The 17,277-nt window shown below is 36.6% G+C and overlaps 1 protein-coding gene and 1 pseudogene across 7 annotated transcripts in view; both read left to right on the top strand.

Annotated features, from left to right (window-relative positions):
• Positions 1-17,277, top strand: part of ADGB (androglobin) — a 164,331-nt gene that overhangs the window by 128,276 nt on the left and 18,778 nt on the right. For all 7 annotated transcript variants that reach the window (XM_058735558.1, XM_058735561.1, XM_058735560.1 and 4 more), the window contains 2 exons: positions 2,682-2,793; positions 11,503-11,672. In XM_058735558.1, the coding sequence (XP_058591541.1) occupies positions 2,682-2,793; positions 11,503-11,672 (282 nt within the window). The remainder of the gene's footprint in view (positions 1-2,681; positions 2,794-11,502; positions 11,673-17,277) is intronic.
• On the top strand, positions 13,241-15,258 carry LOC131514892 (calcium-independent phospholipase A2-gamma-like; annotated as a pseudogene).

Consider the following 17,277-nt stretch of genomic DNA (forward strand, 5'->3'; position numbering starts at 1 on the left):
AATTACAAATTAAGCAATTCTTTTGATCCTGTTTCCTTTTCTGCCATTATTTGACCTTTATCCCTAAATACACCCAGAGTTGTTTTCAGTACTCAGTTCACATTACTGCGTGTGGCAGTAGGAAATCTTCATGATTTCTTCCTATATTTATATATAAATATATAAATATATTTATATAAATAATAAATATTTTTATATATATATATATATAAATATAATAAATAAATATATATAATATATTAATTATATATATATAAATATATATGTATATATATATGTATATATATATATAAATATATATATATATATAAATATAATAAATAAATATATATATAAATATATATATATAAATATATAGAAATATAATATATCTTCTCCCTATATTTATATATATATACATATATATATATGTATATATATATAAAACAATTAACATGACTATATATATATGACAATTCATGTAATTTAAAGCAACAGAAGAAAACATGATCTATCCATTGGAAATGAAATAAAATTAAATAAATAAATAAATAAATAAATAAATAACCAGAAATAAATCTTGATCTAACTAATTACAATAAACAAAACCAAATTATTAATCAATTAAAAGAATAGAAAACTAAAGTCAGATTAAATATTAAGATCCAACTATAAATAATCTAAAAGTGACACTTTTAAACAAAATGGCACAGAAAGTTTAAAGTTGAACCGAAAGAAGTGTGATGATACATTAATATCTCAGTGCATAGAATTCATGAAGGATATTGTATAAAAATAAAAGGAAGAACATAACAATTAAAAATGACCATGACTAACATATAGTATAACCTGTCAAGACTCAATGAATTAAAAGCAAAAACTCTTTAGAACTACAGAGAAAAATAAAGTTAATTAACAGTTGAAGACTTGAATATGCAACTCTCAGAAACCAACAGACCGAGCTCAAAGAATATATGATCCCTAGGATTTGAAAATTTAAGCATAAGGGGTGCCTGGGTAACTCAGTAGGTTGGGCGTCTGAGTTTGGCTTAGGTCATGATCTCAAGGTTTGTGGGTTTGAGCCCCGCATCAGGCTCTGTGCTGACAGCTCAGAGCCTGGAGCCTGCTTCGGATTCTGTGTCTCCCTCTCTCTCTATCCCTTCCCTACTCACACTCTGTCTCTCCATCTCTTAAAAATAAATAAACATTAAAAAAATTTTTTGAAGATTTAAGCATAAGCTTAATTCTCGAGACATTTATATAGAACACTTCCCTGAATACACTGAGAATATACTTTTCATAGCCTATTGAGAAAGCCTCAATAAAAACCAAACTATATTATATAGGTGTTATCTTAACATAGCGCAAAAATATAGAAATCAGTAAATAACAGTCTAAAATCCCATAAATGTGGAAACAAAGTAAAATATGCTAAATAGTTCTTTAGTTACAAAGAACATCACAAAAGAAACCATGAATACAAAGAACTCAGTAACAACTAGAAAATACAAATCAAAATTTATAGCTACATCTAAAGCAGCATTCAGTAGAATGTTCGTTTTTAGATTAATTCATCAGGAAGCATGAATGATTCAAAACAAATGAGCTAAGCTATCAAAACAAAAGAGTTAGAAAAAGAGCCAAATAATAACTCAAAGAAAAAGGAAGAAAAAGTTTTAATGAAAACGAGGGTAGAAATTAATAAAATGGGAAACAAAATTTAGCAAGATTCATGAACCCTAAGCTTTTTTAAGATTAATAAGTGAACATGCGGGGCGCCTGGGTGGCTCAGTCAGTTAGGCATCCGACTTTGGCTCAGGTCAGGAGCTCACTGCCAGTGAGTTCGAGCTCCACGTGGGGCTCTGTGCTAATAGCTTGGATCCTGGAGCCTGCAGATTCTCTCTCTCCATCCCTCTGCCCCTCCCCTACTCGTGCTCTCTTTCCCTCTCTCTCTCTCTATCTCTCTCTCTCTCTCTCTCTAATATAAAAAATAATAAGTGAACATGCTTCTCGTAAAAAAGAAAAATAAAAGAAAATAAACCAAATCCAGAACTAAAATTAGGTGGAGATATAGCTGCAAGCAACAGGTTTTGAAAACAACAACAACAAAAACGTAAACTATTATACAACTCTATGCTAGTGAATTTAAAACTTAGGGCAAAAGGCATAACAAGTTCCTGGGGTGGGAGAGGATTGTCAAAGCTGCTTCAGCAGAAAAATACAAAATATGAAATCATAATAATAAAGAATAATACAACTGAAATGATAATCAAAATTTTACTTTCCAAAAGTCACAGGCCCCACTGACTTCACCAGATAGATCTAATAGACTTTTAAGGAATAAATTGTTCTAGAAAACAGAAAAACAATACAAACTTCCTAATTGTTTTTAAGAGATTCATGGAATCCTGATTCCAAAACTGATAAGTAACAAATGTAAAGTAAATAAGTTTCATTTTTAAACAGGAATGCAAAAATTATTGATAGTAGGTTATAAAATGGTGGGTGTTGGTGAGGAGGTGAGGATAAACTTTATAGACTGTGGCATTACAAAATTTGGAGAACATGTGATAGCATTTAATCAAATTATGATTACATGATCCAGAAAAATATGCACTTATGTGCTTAAAATAATAAATTATTAGATTTATACTATGTTTATTCTTATCGTTTGTGCTTAAACATTACATTTTATTTCACAGGTTAACAAGTACATTATACGGTGTTTGGTGTTGTATAACAGTTGGCCTCTCACCGAAAGTCAGATGACGTTTGTTCAAGCACTAAAAGAAATGGAGAAAAATGATAACAAAGGTACGTAACCCTAAGTGTTTTTCATGCATTTTATATTTTATATAAATATTTAATAGCAAATTGATCATGTAATTATTAAATCATTGTTGCTTACAATTTGTATTTCATATCCAGTGACATTTTCTGTTTTGTTAATTGATTATGTTTCAAAATCTTTACAACTTGGTTTATAAGAACCAAAATATGAGATTCTTTAGGTCTAGTTAAAAATGTTTTGTCCAGTTAGTGAATATTACTTGATGATTATCTAATAAGTGTACCAAAAACTTTTCTAGTTATAAAATTATTATTGTCTAAGTCACTGAGAAGGTATCACCCTTAAGGTTAGTTCTTGAAATATTTAAGAGGAGAATCTCCAAGTGAAAGAAGATTCAGGTTTATTTTTCAAATATAAACTACTCTCAATACTCCTGAGCAGGAAATTTGATGCACTAGAAAAAGAAATTCGCAAAGTGGACCCATGCAGTTCAAACCAATGTTGTTCCAGGGTCAACCTTATTTCCTACTAGAATGCAATCCCCTTGAGGGCAGGAAGTTCTGCCAAATCTTGCCTGTTCAGTCTTACATTATCCATAGTGCGAACTATGCACACAGTAATCACTCCATGATTATTGTTGAACGAATGAATGAGAGGATACACCAAAGCTGCTCATTATTATTATTGTGTCTATTCACTGATTATCAAAAACCGTTCGTGTGTTTGCTTGCTTATACTAACTGCATGAACCTGATCATTGAAAGCGTCGATAGAGGTTTGTTTATCACCAAAGTTAGAGAAAGCTATTATGGCTGAGCTTCTCCTTTGTTAGAAGGGACAGATTCTATGGTGGGACATAAAATCCAAAGAAGATTTATAAGAATGAATGACGACAGGGGCGCCTGGGTGGCGCAGTCGGTTAAGCGTCCGACTTCAGCCAGGTCACGATCTCGCAGTCCGTGAGTTCGAGCCCCGCGTCAGGCTCTGGGCTGATGGCTCGGAGCCTGGAGCCTGTTTCCGATTCTGTGTCTCCCTCTCTCTCTGCCCCTCCCCCGTTCATGCTCTGTCTCTCTCTGTCCAAAAATAAATAAAAAACGTTGAAAAAAAAAATTAAAAAAAAAAAAGAATGAATGACGACAAAGAGTCCCCATTTCCTTCGCATATACTGAGTTTGTGTCCATGGAATATATGCCGCCCTATGGGAATCTTGAACTTGTCTGCCTCCCCACTGCACCTCTCTCGCTGGGAAAGGGATTCTGCTTCAGCCTCATCCCTGTTCCTCTAGAACCAGATAGAAGCTGTTGGTAAACGTTTCTTGAACAAATGTATAAAAGTGCTATGCCAGGAACAGCGGGCGTGTTGTCTCGAAAACATTCTGGGCTGTTTGGGGGTTAGCAAGAGAGTGTTGTGATCTTTTATCAGGGTCTAGCATGGACACATGTAGACAGAGTGGTGGCACCAGAGCCACGTTGTTGCCACCTCTTTGCTATTCACGTGTGTTGTGTGTATCACCCAGGGCAGGTGCTCTGGAGCTCAAAATTTGTTTCTTGAACCAGCTTACTGCTTACTAGTGATGAACATACAATCCCCAGAGACAGGTATTACAATCTAGAATTCTCGTCTACCAGAAAAGGACACAATTACGATATGAATAAGCGGCATGTGGAAGCTGAAAATTTCTCTAAATTGGTCATTCTCTCCACTTTCTAGTCTAAATCAAAGTCTTATAGTTTATACTGTGCTTAAAAAAATCTAGATATTTTTCCTATATAAATCAATGGAAATCTGCTTGAAATAAAGAATGGTGCAAATTACTGGGTGATTTTGTGTCTCCCCCCCTGTAAAGAAGTTGATAATATGTGCTTCATACTAATTGGATTAAATATTTTATGTTAAAGATCTATGTACAAATAAAATATTCATAATTATAAGATAAGTGAAAGTAACAGTTTGTGTGTGCACATGTGTCTGATGTGTGTTCAGCAAAGACATTATTTCTTTTTTTGTTTTTCAGGGAAAATTTATAGACTACTCTATTTTACATAACATTTCTGGGTATAAGGAATTGTCATAGGTCAGAGAGTGAGAGTCAAATCTAGTTTTGTTGTTGTTGTTGTTGTTGTTTTGTCTTATTTTGTTGTTTTCCAGTGTGGGCTTTTTAATGGGTTGTTTGTAGCTCTTGATACTTCTGATTTTTATATTATAATATTCTGTTGTGCCTATCTCTATAAACTCAGAATAGTCATACTACTGTTGTTTATAGAAATTATCAATGGAAACTCATATCCACATGACGGGGAATAAATGATCCCATTATAAATCATGAAAAGGAAGCAACAGAAATAGTCCTTCTAAATTCAATTGGAGATCTTGTTCACAGGGGAAACCTGTTTCAAAATAATGTTCCAACAAGATAGAAGAATGCACAGTGATAAAGGAGGAGATATTTGTGAAAACATTTAAGCTGTTCAGGAAAGGTAGCATCACATTGAACAATGCTTTCAGAACAGTGAATGAGGCTTTCTTTCCAACTCTCCAAGGTGAAGTCCTAACATCTAAAAAGGCACAAAATACCTGCAAATACCCTTAAATCTAATCAAATTCAGGTTTTTAAATCTCTGTGTCTATTTTCTTCAATAATTGAAATTTGTTCCCAGTACGTGTAAGTTGTGTGAATTGTGTAAACTTATGTAAACTGGGGATCCTTAGGAAAAGAAGAAACTGTCGACACTCTGAAGTGTGAACAGGGGAGGGGCTGTCAAATAGTTTGTACCATGCAGTTCCGAAGTATGCCAGGCAGGGAAGTGAGAGAGAGAGATAGAGGGAGAGGGAAAGAGAGCATGAGGGTGTGCGTGGGTGGGGGAGGGGCAGAGAGAGACAGAGGAAGACCAGGGATCCCAAGCCTGCTGGGCTTTGTCAGGGCAGAGCCTGATGGGGGCTCAATCCCAGGAACCATGATAACATGACCTGAGAGGAAGTCAGAGGCTTAGCCGACTGAGCCCCCCAGACGCCCCAGAAGTGAACCTTGCTTTGAAGTGGAAGTGGTGAGAAGGAGAATATGTCTCAGAAGATACCCAAGAATCCCATTTTGGACACACCTGGCCTGTAGGACCACTCACCAAGTGTAAGGTGTGGCTGGAGAGAGGCTAATTCCAGTCAGAGGAACATGAGACACAAAACACAAGGAAAACTCAATGCGCATCTCACCATGTGAGGCTGTTCCCCTTCCTTCTCTAGGTCAGGAATGGTGAGGAAGAAAGATTCAGAAATGCTTTCCTGTGCTTAGCCTACAGAAACCCATTGGTGTTAATATGAGGACTTCATATACTGTTGAACATGGGGGACCCTCAACTGCCACTCCTCTTCAAAAATATATGAGTGGGTCAGAGAGCAAAAGGGGTACACGCAGAAAAAAAATGAGTATATACCAATATATTGAAGTGGCAATTTCCTATTTACATTTTTTTAGTACCTACAGACAAAATTTAATTTAAAATTAAAAATGTATAAATCAGAAGTTTTCAATGAGCACTTACTATTTCAATTAAAAAAATGAAAATCATGTAATTGTACTTTGTAAGCAAAAAGGAAACACTGGAGAGATCTAGAAGTTTGGTTACTATGATTATGATTTTTCTAGTGCTATCATGAACCTCTTGTACTGTGTACTTTCCATATATCTTTATTCTCAATTCTCACAAAAAATCTGAAAGGTAGTTATTACCATCCTGATTTTACATGTGAGAAAATGAAGCTTAAATGCTGTGAATAATTTGCCTAAACTAACACAGCTGGAGGAACCAGAGTAAAGATTTTCACCTAAGTCTGACTTATTCCAAAGCCCAGAACCTTTTTACTATAATGTTTTATCCCTTTAGAGACTTTCTAACTAGTAGTGTTGACATAGTCCCAACGGTGGTGGCTACTAACATTTATGTCAGAGGCTTTCTGGAGGCTTTATGTATATGGACCCAATTAATCCTCACAATAAACCTACGAGGTAGATGCTATAACTATTATCCCTTTACAGAGGAAAACACTGAAACACAGGCTGCTTAAGGAACTTTTCCATGGTCACACAGCTAGTCACTGGCACTGCTCGGATTTTGTTTATTGATTTACCTTTATTTTTTAATATTTTTTAAAGTCTATTTATTTTGAGAAGAGAAACAGAGAGAGTGGGGGGAGCAGAGAGAGAAGGAGAGAGAGAATCCCAAGCAGGCTCTGTGCTGTCAGTGCAGCAGAACCCAATGTGGGGCTCGAACTCATGAATCGTGAGACCATGACCTGAGCTCAAACCAAGAGTCAGATGCTTAACCCACTGAGCCACTCAGGGCCCTGGCAAAGCTAGGCTTTTAAATGGAAATTAATTTTCTAGCAAGAGCTTTTGATTGGAAAAAATAATAATATGTGATGGTACCCATTTCAGATCTTTCTTGTATTATCTATTAATGTCTTTATTTAGGGAATTGTCTATGTTTTACTGAACATACAAGTTTGTGTAGAGTCTTATGTTTTTCCTGAAGATCTTTTAGGTTTCTCAACTTCAGGTTGTCCACCATAGATGGAGTTCCAGTAAACAAATCAATGTGGCAAATTATTGTATTTAATACATTAGGTATGTTAATGGATAAATGTTAAAATTCTAGAGGAAACTAAAAAGTTAATATCTAAAATAAACACCGTAGTAGAATTCATGAAATAGTATAATGTATAGAGTTGGGTAATGGTACAAAATTAATAATATAAATTAAGTTTTCTTTAAGTTAACATTTACTAGATTTATGGTGGTGACCATTTTGCAGTATGTACAAATATAAAACAGCACATTGTATGCCTGAAACTAATGTAATGTTGCATGTCAATTATACCTCAATAAAAAAATAAAAACAAAAAAAATAAGGAAAAGAACCTGAAGTTAATATTAAATGGAGAAATACAACACAGCAGCTAAAATACCTTAGGCTGTCTGAAACTGAGTTATTTATCACCTGAGAAATTAGAATAATAACTCCTATCTTTCAAGGTTGTTGTAAGAGTCAAGACAATATATGTAAAGTTCCTAGAACCTAGTAGACCTCAACAAAATGCTATTCTCATTATTGTGTATCTAACTAGAAAAAAAGCCTCCAGGCATCATTGCATCCTCTTTCTTTTGACATCACATTTGATGATTTTATGTGCAAATGAGCAGCTACTAAAATTAAATTACAAGTTGCATTGTATCATACATTTGTTGCTGAAAGTAGCTAGCAAATAAATTCGGAATTGAATGATGTTTAAAATGAACTAGGAAAATTTCCCATTTGAAAGAATGTGTTGGCCAATCTTTATGAAAGGTAAGCAGCTTTTGAATTCAGACTAATCAGTATCACGTTTATAAATGTGGATTTTTAGGAAGCCAGTTTGTTTAAATGAAAACATAGATATGTCAGATTCTATGTGTCAATTATATTTACGACTCAAGACCTACAAACTTCAACTTTAAGGGTATGATGCGTTTTAGAAAAATTGCGACTAACATCTTCAATGATTAATTTAGCTTACTTTTCAATTATCAATACTTCAGATCAAGAAGAAGTTGAGGAAGCGATTTTTTTCATAAGTATATTGGTGTCCTAACTTTAAATTTTGTGTACATCCTGAATTTAATGGAAATATCTCCACATTTATTCATTTAAATTTAACATTTAATTTCTGTGAGAAATAAAATATATAATTTCCCCCAAAGACTCACATCTTTATAACCCATAATAAAAAAGTAAGTTCTGAAATATAACTATGTTCAACCTAGAATATTTCTGTTATAAATTTTTAGGAAGCTTACCCTCTGGTTAACATGAGACAACAGTGCCACCTTTAGTATATTTCAATACCTAAGTTTTGGTAAAAATTGCTTGCAGAGACAGGTGGCTTTCTCTTAAAGAAATAGAAATTGGAAGATCTGGACCAGGTAGTACTTTGGGATATCATCTGCCTTCATGTATAATTAGTTGTGTTGTTATTTTAAAGTTCTTGCCAATATGTTACATTTTTATGTTATTGGCCTGCACCTTTCAGGTTCTAAATCTATTTGCAAAGACACATATAAATTTGGCTCATCATTCTCAAAGGTCTTTGATTTCAAGCCCAACCCACCTTTGTTAACAGGACTGTAACACTATTTTCTTAACTCTAAATAATAGTATATTGTTCTTTCTTAGGCACAATGTATGCATGGTGTTTCCAATTCAAGGTCTTTGAAGAAACCAAACATGATTAGATTCTGTCTGTCTATCTATCTATCTATCTGTCTATCATCTATTATCTAAAGATTTTCCTGTTTACATTTACCAAGTATGATTGTACTTGGTAAATGTATACCTTATCCTGAACAAGTATTCTAGCTTAGAAATTATGTTAATGTTAAAATCTCAGCCAGTTTTTAGTTCCTGGATACATAAATCAAAGTACTGAACTTTAATCATAAAAAATACATTTCCATAATTTTTATGTCTTAGTATCCACTGAAGATTTCTATTTGCTGCATCCTGGATAAATGTAAGATAATGTAGGAGGAAAATTAAAGCCATAATGCTAAAGGTCTTTTCAAGTTCATTTCATCAACAGATACTGCTGCTTCCTCTCTGCAAGGAGTATATTAGTTTATTCTGATTGTCATTTATTCTAGAGCTCTTCTAATTACAGGAATATACAATATGATGTCACATTTTTCATGGTGTTTGAATCAGGAGGACATTTATTCTTGCACCTTACTGATACACATACCCTCAACACATAGTTTCCCTATAAAGTTTTATATATTAAACTTAAACAATGTGATAATGAATACATACAATGAGCTTAGAATCATACTAGGTGAAATTCGGGATCAAAAGGAAATATATAGGGGCACTTGAGTGGCTCAGTCAGTTGAGTGTCGGATTTCGGCTCAGGTCATGATCTTGTGGTCCTGAGATGGAGCCCCACATTGGGCTCCCTGCTGTAAGGACAGAGCCCACTTCAGATCCTCTCTCTCTCTCTCTCTCTGCCCCTCCCCAACTAGGGATCACTCACTCTCTATCTCAAAAATAAACATTAAAAATAATGAAGTATATAATGATATTCTGGCCTTTGGAGAACTTGTAATTAATTGGAAAAAATGTTACTATACTATATGACATTAAAGAATAGAGAAATTATTTTACTCTATATTTTAAAATGTAAAGGAAGAGTGCACCTGTTGTTTGCCTGATACTGTATTATGTGTTTACATATATAAACTTGAATATTAGAATATGTTACTTTGAAAGGAATCAAATACACCTAAATATATGATTCAAACACTAAGACCTATGAGTAGTAAGAAAAATGGAGCCCCAGAAATACTTAATGGGGCAGTTTGAGATTCAATTTCAGCTGACATTTGTTAATATCTTAGAAACCCAGTGTGTATGATACCAGATACTATCTTATTTTAAATGCCCTATATTGATTACTTTTTTAATGTTTATTTATTCCCCCCCGCCCCCGAGAGAGAGAGAGAGAGAGAGAGAGAGAGAGAGAACACGCGCGCGCGCAAGTGGGGGAGGGGCAGAGAGTGAGACACAGAATCTGAAGCAGGCTCCAGGCTACAGATGCCAGCACAGAGCTCAAGACAGGGCTTGAACTCACAAGCTGTGAGATCATGACCTGAGCCCAAGTCGGACCCTTAACCAACTGAGCCACCCAGGCGCCCACCTATACTGATTAGTTTTAAGCCCTGTGGGCATGGAATTAATATCTCCATTATACAGAGGAGGAAACAAAATCAAAGAATGTAATAAACCTGCCAAATTTAACCTATCCAGTGGCTGATCCACAATTTACCTCCGTGCCCTTTGATTATATGACCGAAGAATTTTTCCCTAGTGCAACATTTCTCAGCAGCTAGGATTGTTGGCAGAAAGACCAGTCGCCCGCTTGTGAACTTGGGTTACTTATAGTCAGTTTGCAGTCATACAGGATGATCTGCCCATATTTGCAAGTAGCTAATAACCAGCACTAAGCAATCGATAAGAGCTGGGTTCTGACAATTACTATTTTACTTTGCTAATGGGATCACTTACCACTTACAAGACTCCAGTTTTGAAAGGGGCTGACATGTCTTTGGAACTCATATTTGAATTCCAACCACTTGGGGGAACGTAAGAAAATTAATTGCCTCTCTGAATCTGCCCTGTTGGGGTGGTTTGAGAATTAAAAAAGAAAGAAACATTGTAGGGATTCAACAAATGTTATTTCTCCCTCTGCCACTTGGATATTTAGTTGTTAGAAAGAATTAATAGCACATAAGGCAAAAAACCCTTCACACCCTGCTTGGAGAAAGCAGAGGGAAGAGAATAACACATATTATAGCAGAGATAAATGAATTCAACATTATTATGGAGATCCTAGCCAAGGAAATTAGGCAACAAAATGAACTGAAAGCATCCAGATTGGAAACAAATTAGATGGTGATAATTTTTGCATAACCTTACAATTAAATCAAAACCTACTGATTTACACACTTCAAATGGTGAGTGTGTGGCATGTGAATTACCTCTTGATTTTGTAAAAGAGAATCACATAGATCTTTATAAAATATTTGTTTTAAAAAAGAAAAGAAATCAAGCCTCTTAAATTAACAACTCTTCCCTGACTTGCTCCCCTTTTCCTATATGACATGATTTTATTGTTATGACTCACTGGTTTTCTTTTTTATGTCTCTCTAGTTCATGGAGAGAAACATGAGGAATTAATTACCTTAGGAAGCCCAGATTCCCATACTATTAGTGAGGGGCAAAAATCTTCAGGAACTTCCAAAACAAGAAAAGGCAAAGAGAGGTCCTCTGAGAAAGAAAAGTTAGCCAAAGAAAAACAAGCACCTCGCTTTGAGCCTCAGGTGGGTGTGATGCTTTTTTTCTTTTTTTTAACGTTTTATTTATTTTTGAGACAGGGAGAGACAGAGCATGAACGGGGGAGGGTCAGAGAGAGAGGGAGACACAGAATCCGAAACAGGCTCCAGGCTCTGAGCAGTCAGCACAGAGCCCGACGCGGGGCTCGAACTCACGAACAGTGAGATCGTGACCTGAACCGAAGTCGGATACTCAACCGACTGAGCCACCCAGGCGCCCCCCCCCCTTTTTTTTTTTATTGGAGTCACTTAGTAAATGTAGATTCATTGGGTCCCTACTTGACTATCTCTCCTGAGGTCAAAACTGAAAAATTCAATCTCCTTGATTCTAGCAACTGACTAGATAAATTAAGGAAATTCCTTGGACACCTTCTGCAAGCTGCTTGCCCTAGTTTAGTATCAAATATCATTAATCAAACTTTTAAGACATGTGTGTCTGTAAGACACTGCTTTGGGGCATTGGGCTTCTAATATTAATATTACACCATCCCTACCTTCAAAGAACTTAGTCTAATGGAGGAGACCGAAGGTAAACAGAGGTTTTAATGGTAGATATTGTACTTATTCTGGCCTCTTTCTCCTAGAGCAGCGAAATCCTGACCTGAGTCAATGAGCAAAGACTTCTAAGGTGAAATCTAACACAATCTGCCTTTTTTTTTTTTTTTTCTTTAGCATTAAAGTTTGAGAGATGGGGCTAGAGGGGTAAGTAAGGGTCAGAAGGGGGAGGGCCTTTAATTTTGATTAGGAGGCTGGGACTCTGTCTACAGCCCAGAGGTTACGATTCCAAATTCCTTCAGGGCCAGTTAGGTAATTACAAGGATTAGGGGTAAGGAAGAGGATGTGGGACAAAGTTGAGAAATACAAGCACAGGCCTAAACATACTCAAATTCAGGTTATTTAAAAGCACTGAACTCAAAATACCTATGAGGACAAAATCTTCCCGACATTGGTGATCACTGCGTAAGTTAAGCCAGGGTAGACGTAGGACGGGGGAAGGCGGGGGGTAAAAAAAATGTATTGACATGATCAGATTTACATTTCAGGTACCCTGGTGGCTTTTAAAGGTATACTTTTAAAGGGGAAAGGCTAGAGATGGAGAAAATCATTCAACAAAGTACTGCAGTAGTCTAGGCAAGAGAGGGCAAGGTATAGCAGGTACAGGTAAGAAAGAAGCAGAGGACCAAAAAGAACTATCAAGGAAACAGTGTATGTAGTTCTTAATCCCAAGATGGGGGTCAGGAACAAGAAGGAACAAAGGTTATCTCTCAAGTTTGCAAATGAATCAACTGAAGAGGAAGGATGTTGAGAACACCAGTAAAGGACAATAAAGGAAAATTAACAAACTAGAAGAGATAACGGTCAGCTGTCCTACACTCCAGTAGTGGAAAATCCTGTCCACTTGCATTGCCAAGATTTAATTTCTTAATTGGAGTCTACTCTTGGAAACACTGTGAAGTAAAGAAGCTTAACCTGACCTCTGCGGGGGTTGGAATGGAAATGACCACGTGGCCCCCGGGCTGGTGCTCTTACTTTCACGGGGACTCAGCTGCCGCACAATGGCCCCTGTCAATGCCAGTGCTGGAAACAGGCAAGCCACCATTGCTGCTGGAGAGGTTGCAACCTACAAACCATGACGCAAGAAGTCCCCTGGGAAGCCGAGAAGCAAGCAGCTGCATTTCTTGTACTCGCAGGACAAGTCACATCGGTCTACAAAGAGGGTTTTCATACAAGCAAAATAAGATGTAAACGGGCCCAAAGTGAAGCAGATTGTTGTGGTAAGCCTTGTGACTCTTTAAGCACCCCCGATCTACATATTGGAATTTGGAAACTTAGCACTTCTTCTCCCAAGGGACTTACAGAAGGGAGCATCTGTATGTCCTATTTTTAAAAGTACTTTGAAGTTTGTTTCAGAAGCTGTTTTGGGCAATCAGAATGAAATGATTTCACATTTAGCTCAAGGTAAGCTGAGTTCTAGGATATTTTAAAAAGTATCAGTTGGCGGCTGGTTAAAAATCTCTGAGAAGATACAGTGCTCAATCGGCAGAAAATAGTTTTCCAGAAAAGAAGAGTCATGATGAGTAAAGCCTTTTATTACACAAATAGTATAACCACAAAATTTGAAGTCATTCCAATTTTTGTCAAATCATGTTAATTCATACTTCACATGCTGAGGGGAAAATGCCTCAAAAAAACGAACATAAACATGTCTAGGATGAATCAGAAATTGAAGACAAAACATTGGAGAAGAAAATCTGGTTTTCTCCAGGTCCTGACATCCTGACTGACAAGAAACTGTGCTCAGAATCTTCTTTATACTCCGTGGAAAAGTCTTCAAGTCCCACTGGGACAGCTGACATTCGTCCAGTTTCTACTAAACAAAGTACTGCTAACTTGCTTTCTTATCCCACTGAAGGCATAGAAGCTTGACAGCTGGTTATATGGAGGGCTTACCCCCAAATCAAAGTATCATTCAGTCAGAAGAGTCAGAGGAACAAAAACAGGTGATTAAAGCTGAGTGGGCTATGGTAAAGGCAAAAAAGCAGAAGAGAAGAAGAATTCATCTACTCAGCAAGAGAAGATTGCAAGGGTGAGTGTTAATGACAGAACCCGGGTTTAGTTCAAACATTAAGAACAACTGACCCACAACTCTGCATTAAGAGAGTTGAAGAACGGACTTTTCTTCTACTAGAATTTCCCGAGGGAGGACAAATGGCTTCCATGGAAAGAATTAGTCCATATTTATTACAATGGGGACAAGAATGGTGCCCTTCAGGCCTTACTTGGCTACGTGAATCCAGTGAAAGGAAGAGGTATCCAAATTCTCACCACTGATGGTAGAGGGGCACTTTTAGATACTTCAAAAATTAGTCGAACTTACTTAGAAGCTCTATGACTGCATTTGAGGTGTAAACACTGGTGCTGTATGAGCTTTCCTGTGGGGGTTAATTCACAGGACCCCGGATGAATGTGAGGAACTTCATCAAAAATTCGTATCACTTATGCTTTCACAAAATGTCACAGTTAAAGCAGTCAAAATGAGTCGGAGCCATGCATTTTATGAGTCAGCTGTGGGAAAATACGTTGAAGATTAGAATGGAAAATGCACTAACGATTGGAAGAGGCAGAAATCCTGCGCGTCCTGAGGTGGCTGCAGTTAAGGGCCGTGATAAACAGGGGATCGTGCCAAAGGCTTTTGTGTGCAGAAACGACGCTCATTTTCCTGGAGTCAGCTCTCACGATTTGGGCAGCTGTCGTTATAAAGTGTGGCAGGCCATTTCAGCCACATCTGCTGCTCCAGGCCACTTTGCCGAGTGTGCATTTGGGAAACGATCTTCTTCAAGGTGGCTTGTTTCAGAGTAACTCATAGGTATGAGCACTGCCCGAGCATAAACGTTGCCTAAACGTCTTTGGCCAGATGTTTCCTTAGCACGCATAGTAGTGTCCCTAGGCATTGGAAATTATAAGACAAATGTGAGAAACACCACAACATACACAAGCTAGAAAACCAAACTGTTTAATATCATAAACGGTGCTACAGATACAGAAGTCCATATAGTACTTGATGATTTATTACTTCCTGCAACCTATTTTATTTTATTTTTTTGAAAGAGAGAGGGAGAGTCAGAGAGAGAGAGATTTTTTTTTTTTTTAAGGTTAATTATTTTGAGAGAGTGAGGAACGGAAGGGGCAGAAAGGGAAAGGGAGAATCCCAAGCAGATTCCGCACTGTCAGTGCAGAAACCAACACGGAAGTCGATCTCACAACCATGAGACCATCACCTGAGCCGAAATCAAGACTCAGTCATTCAGCCAACTGAGCCACCCAGGTGCCCTGGGACACTTACTTTAGATTTAGCCCTATATCGTGTGAAAAGATACCTCTAGATGACAGTTAAAATGAGAAGCTGAATCAGTGCAGTTGGAAGGGTTGAGGTACATAAAAAGAATTGAAGAAGAAATTAAAAAGTTTGCAAAAATATGAAGTCAAGAAAAAGCAATTCTGCAGAAAATTGAAGATTGTATAAAACTAAAAACTGACATGGACGGTGGCCTTCCATTCTGTTTGAAATTGTAATGAATATATGCATATATTCTGGAAACTGAAAAGCTTCTTCAGAAGATTTACCATTTAAGAAGGAATTGTGGGATCTGGTCTGAATTAACTTTGAGATACGCATGAATTCTGGGAAATCCTGGGAAAGAAAGATGGTGCTTGGCTTAGCTTGCACAGCAAAAAGTGCATGCTTGGTTACAGAATTCATATGGGAATTACGTTTTAAGACATTAATAACTAAGCTTTAGAAATCTTAATATTGTGCTAGTCGGTTTTAGTAGACACTGCAGTTATAATGTTTCCTGTTTGAAAATGTATTAGTATATGTGCCAAACCAGAAACTGGAAACTTTTATATTATACTTGGTGTTTTCACCTTAGTCACCATGATCGTGTCGAATTTATTTGATCATTGATTTTATTTCATGTGGAAAAGCTAATTTCTTAAATTTACCTTACTTACTTTTTCACTAGCTACATTTTCCAATCCAAATGTGCCTTTTATTGCAATATCTAAATGGATAGGGAAAAGGGGAAGTTTCTCTATAAAGGGATTATTATATTTGAAATATAAGAGGACCAGGTACAGTTTCTATTTAAGATTAGCTTATTTGGGAGCACCTGGGTGTCTCAGTCGGTTGAGTGTCTGACTGGCTCAGGTCATGATCTCACCCTTCCTGAGTTCAAGCCCCACATTAGCTGGCTGCTGTCAGCCTATCAGCCAATCAGCACAGAGCTCACTTCAGATCCTTTGTCCCCATCTCTGTGCCCCTCTGCTCCTTGCACTCTCCCAAAAATAAATAAATATTTTTTAAAATTTAATAAAATTAGCTTATTTTAACGTTGTTTGTTTAAAAAACAGAGGTGAAGTGGTTTTAGTTAACCACTTTTTTCCCTTGAAGCTTCAAGACAATGCTGTGTGTTAACTTTTCTAAACGTAGCTTCAATTTATAATTCAGTGTTTCAATTATTTGAACTCACTGAGAAAATATTCGTATCATCAACAAAATAAGCTATTGAAGTTTTAAACAAATGAGCTTAACTCAATCCATAAACTTATTTATAAGACATGTGTCCCCCACCCCTTAATATTTCATAATACTCCCTTTCCTGATCCCAGAGAAGTTTCTGATAAACTCATTTATCAAGTAATATAAAAGACGGTAAAATCCTTTGTACTGTGGTGTAAAAGAAAGAAATAAAAGAATTTCCAATTGTGAGATTTAGGTTCTCATCCAAATATTAGGGGAATGTTGTAGAAAGCAAGATCTTTTTGGTAAGATTGAAAGCAAACTGCCCATAAAAACTTTATTCAGTGACCCTACTGATCCCTGTTTCCCCCGTGTATCATTTAACCTGGGTAACTGACATTGTCTCAGTCATATGTAAAGTGTTAGTAACCATGTTAGATTCAAGCCTCTCATCCTACCAGACCCTCACCAATGAGGCTCACTTGTCTAGACATTTCAAGCCCTATGTCGATCTGCTCTCAGCCTATGGTTCATGAAAATGATCCTATGAAATACCAAAATGTTAACTTT

The sequence above is a fragment of the Neofelis nebulosa genome, chromosome 6 (assembly GCF_028018385.1).
Source record: "Neofelis nebulosa isolate mNeoNeb1 chromosome 6, mNeoNeb1.pri, whole genome shotgun sequence".
Taxonomy (NCBI): Eukaryota; Metazoa; Chordata; class Mammalia; order Carnivora; family Felidae; genus Neofelis; species Neofelis nebulosa.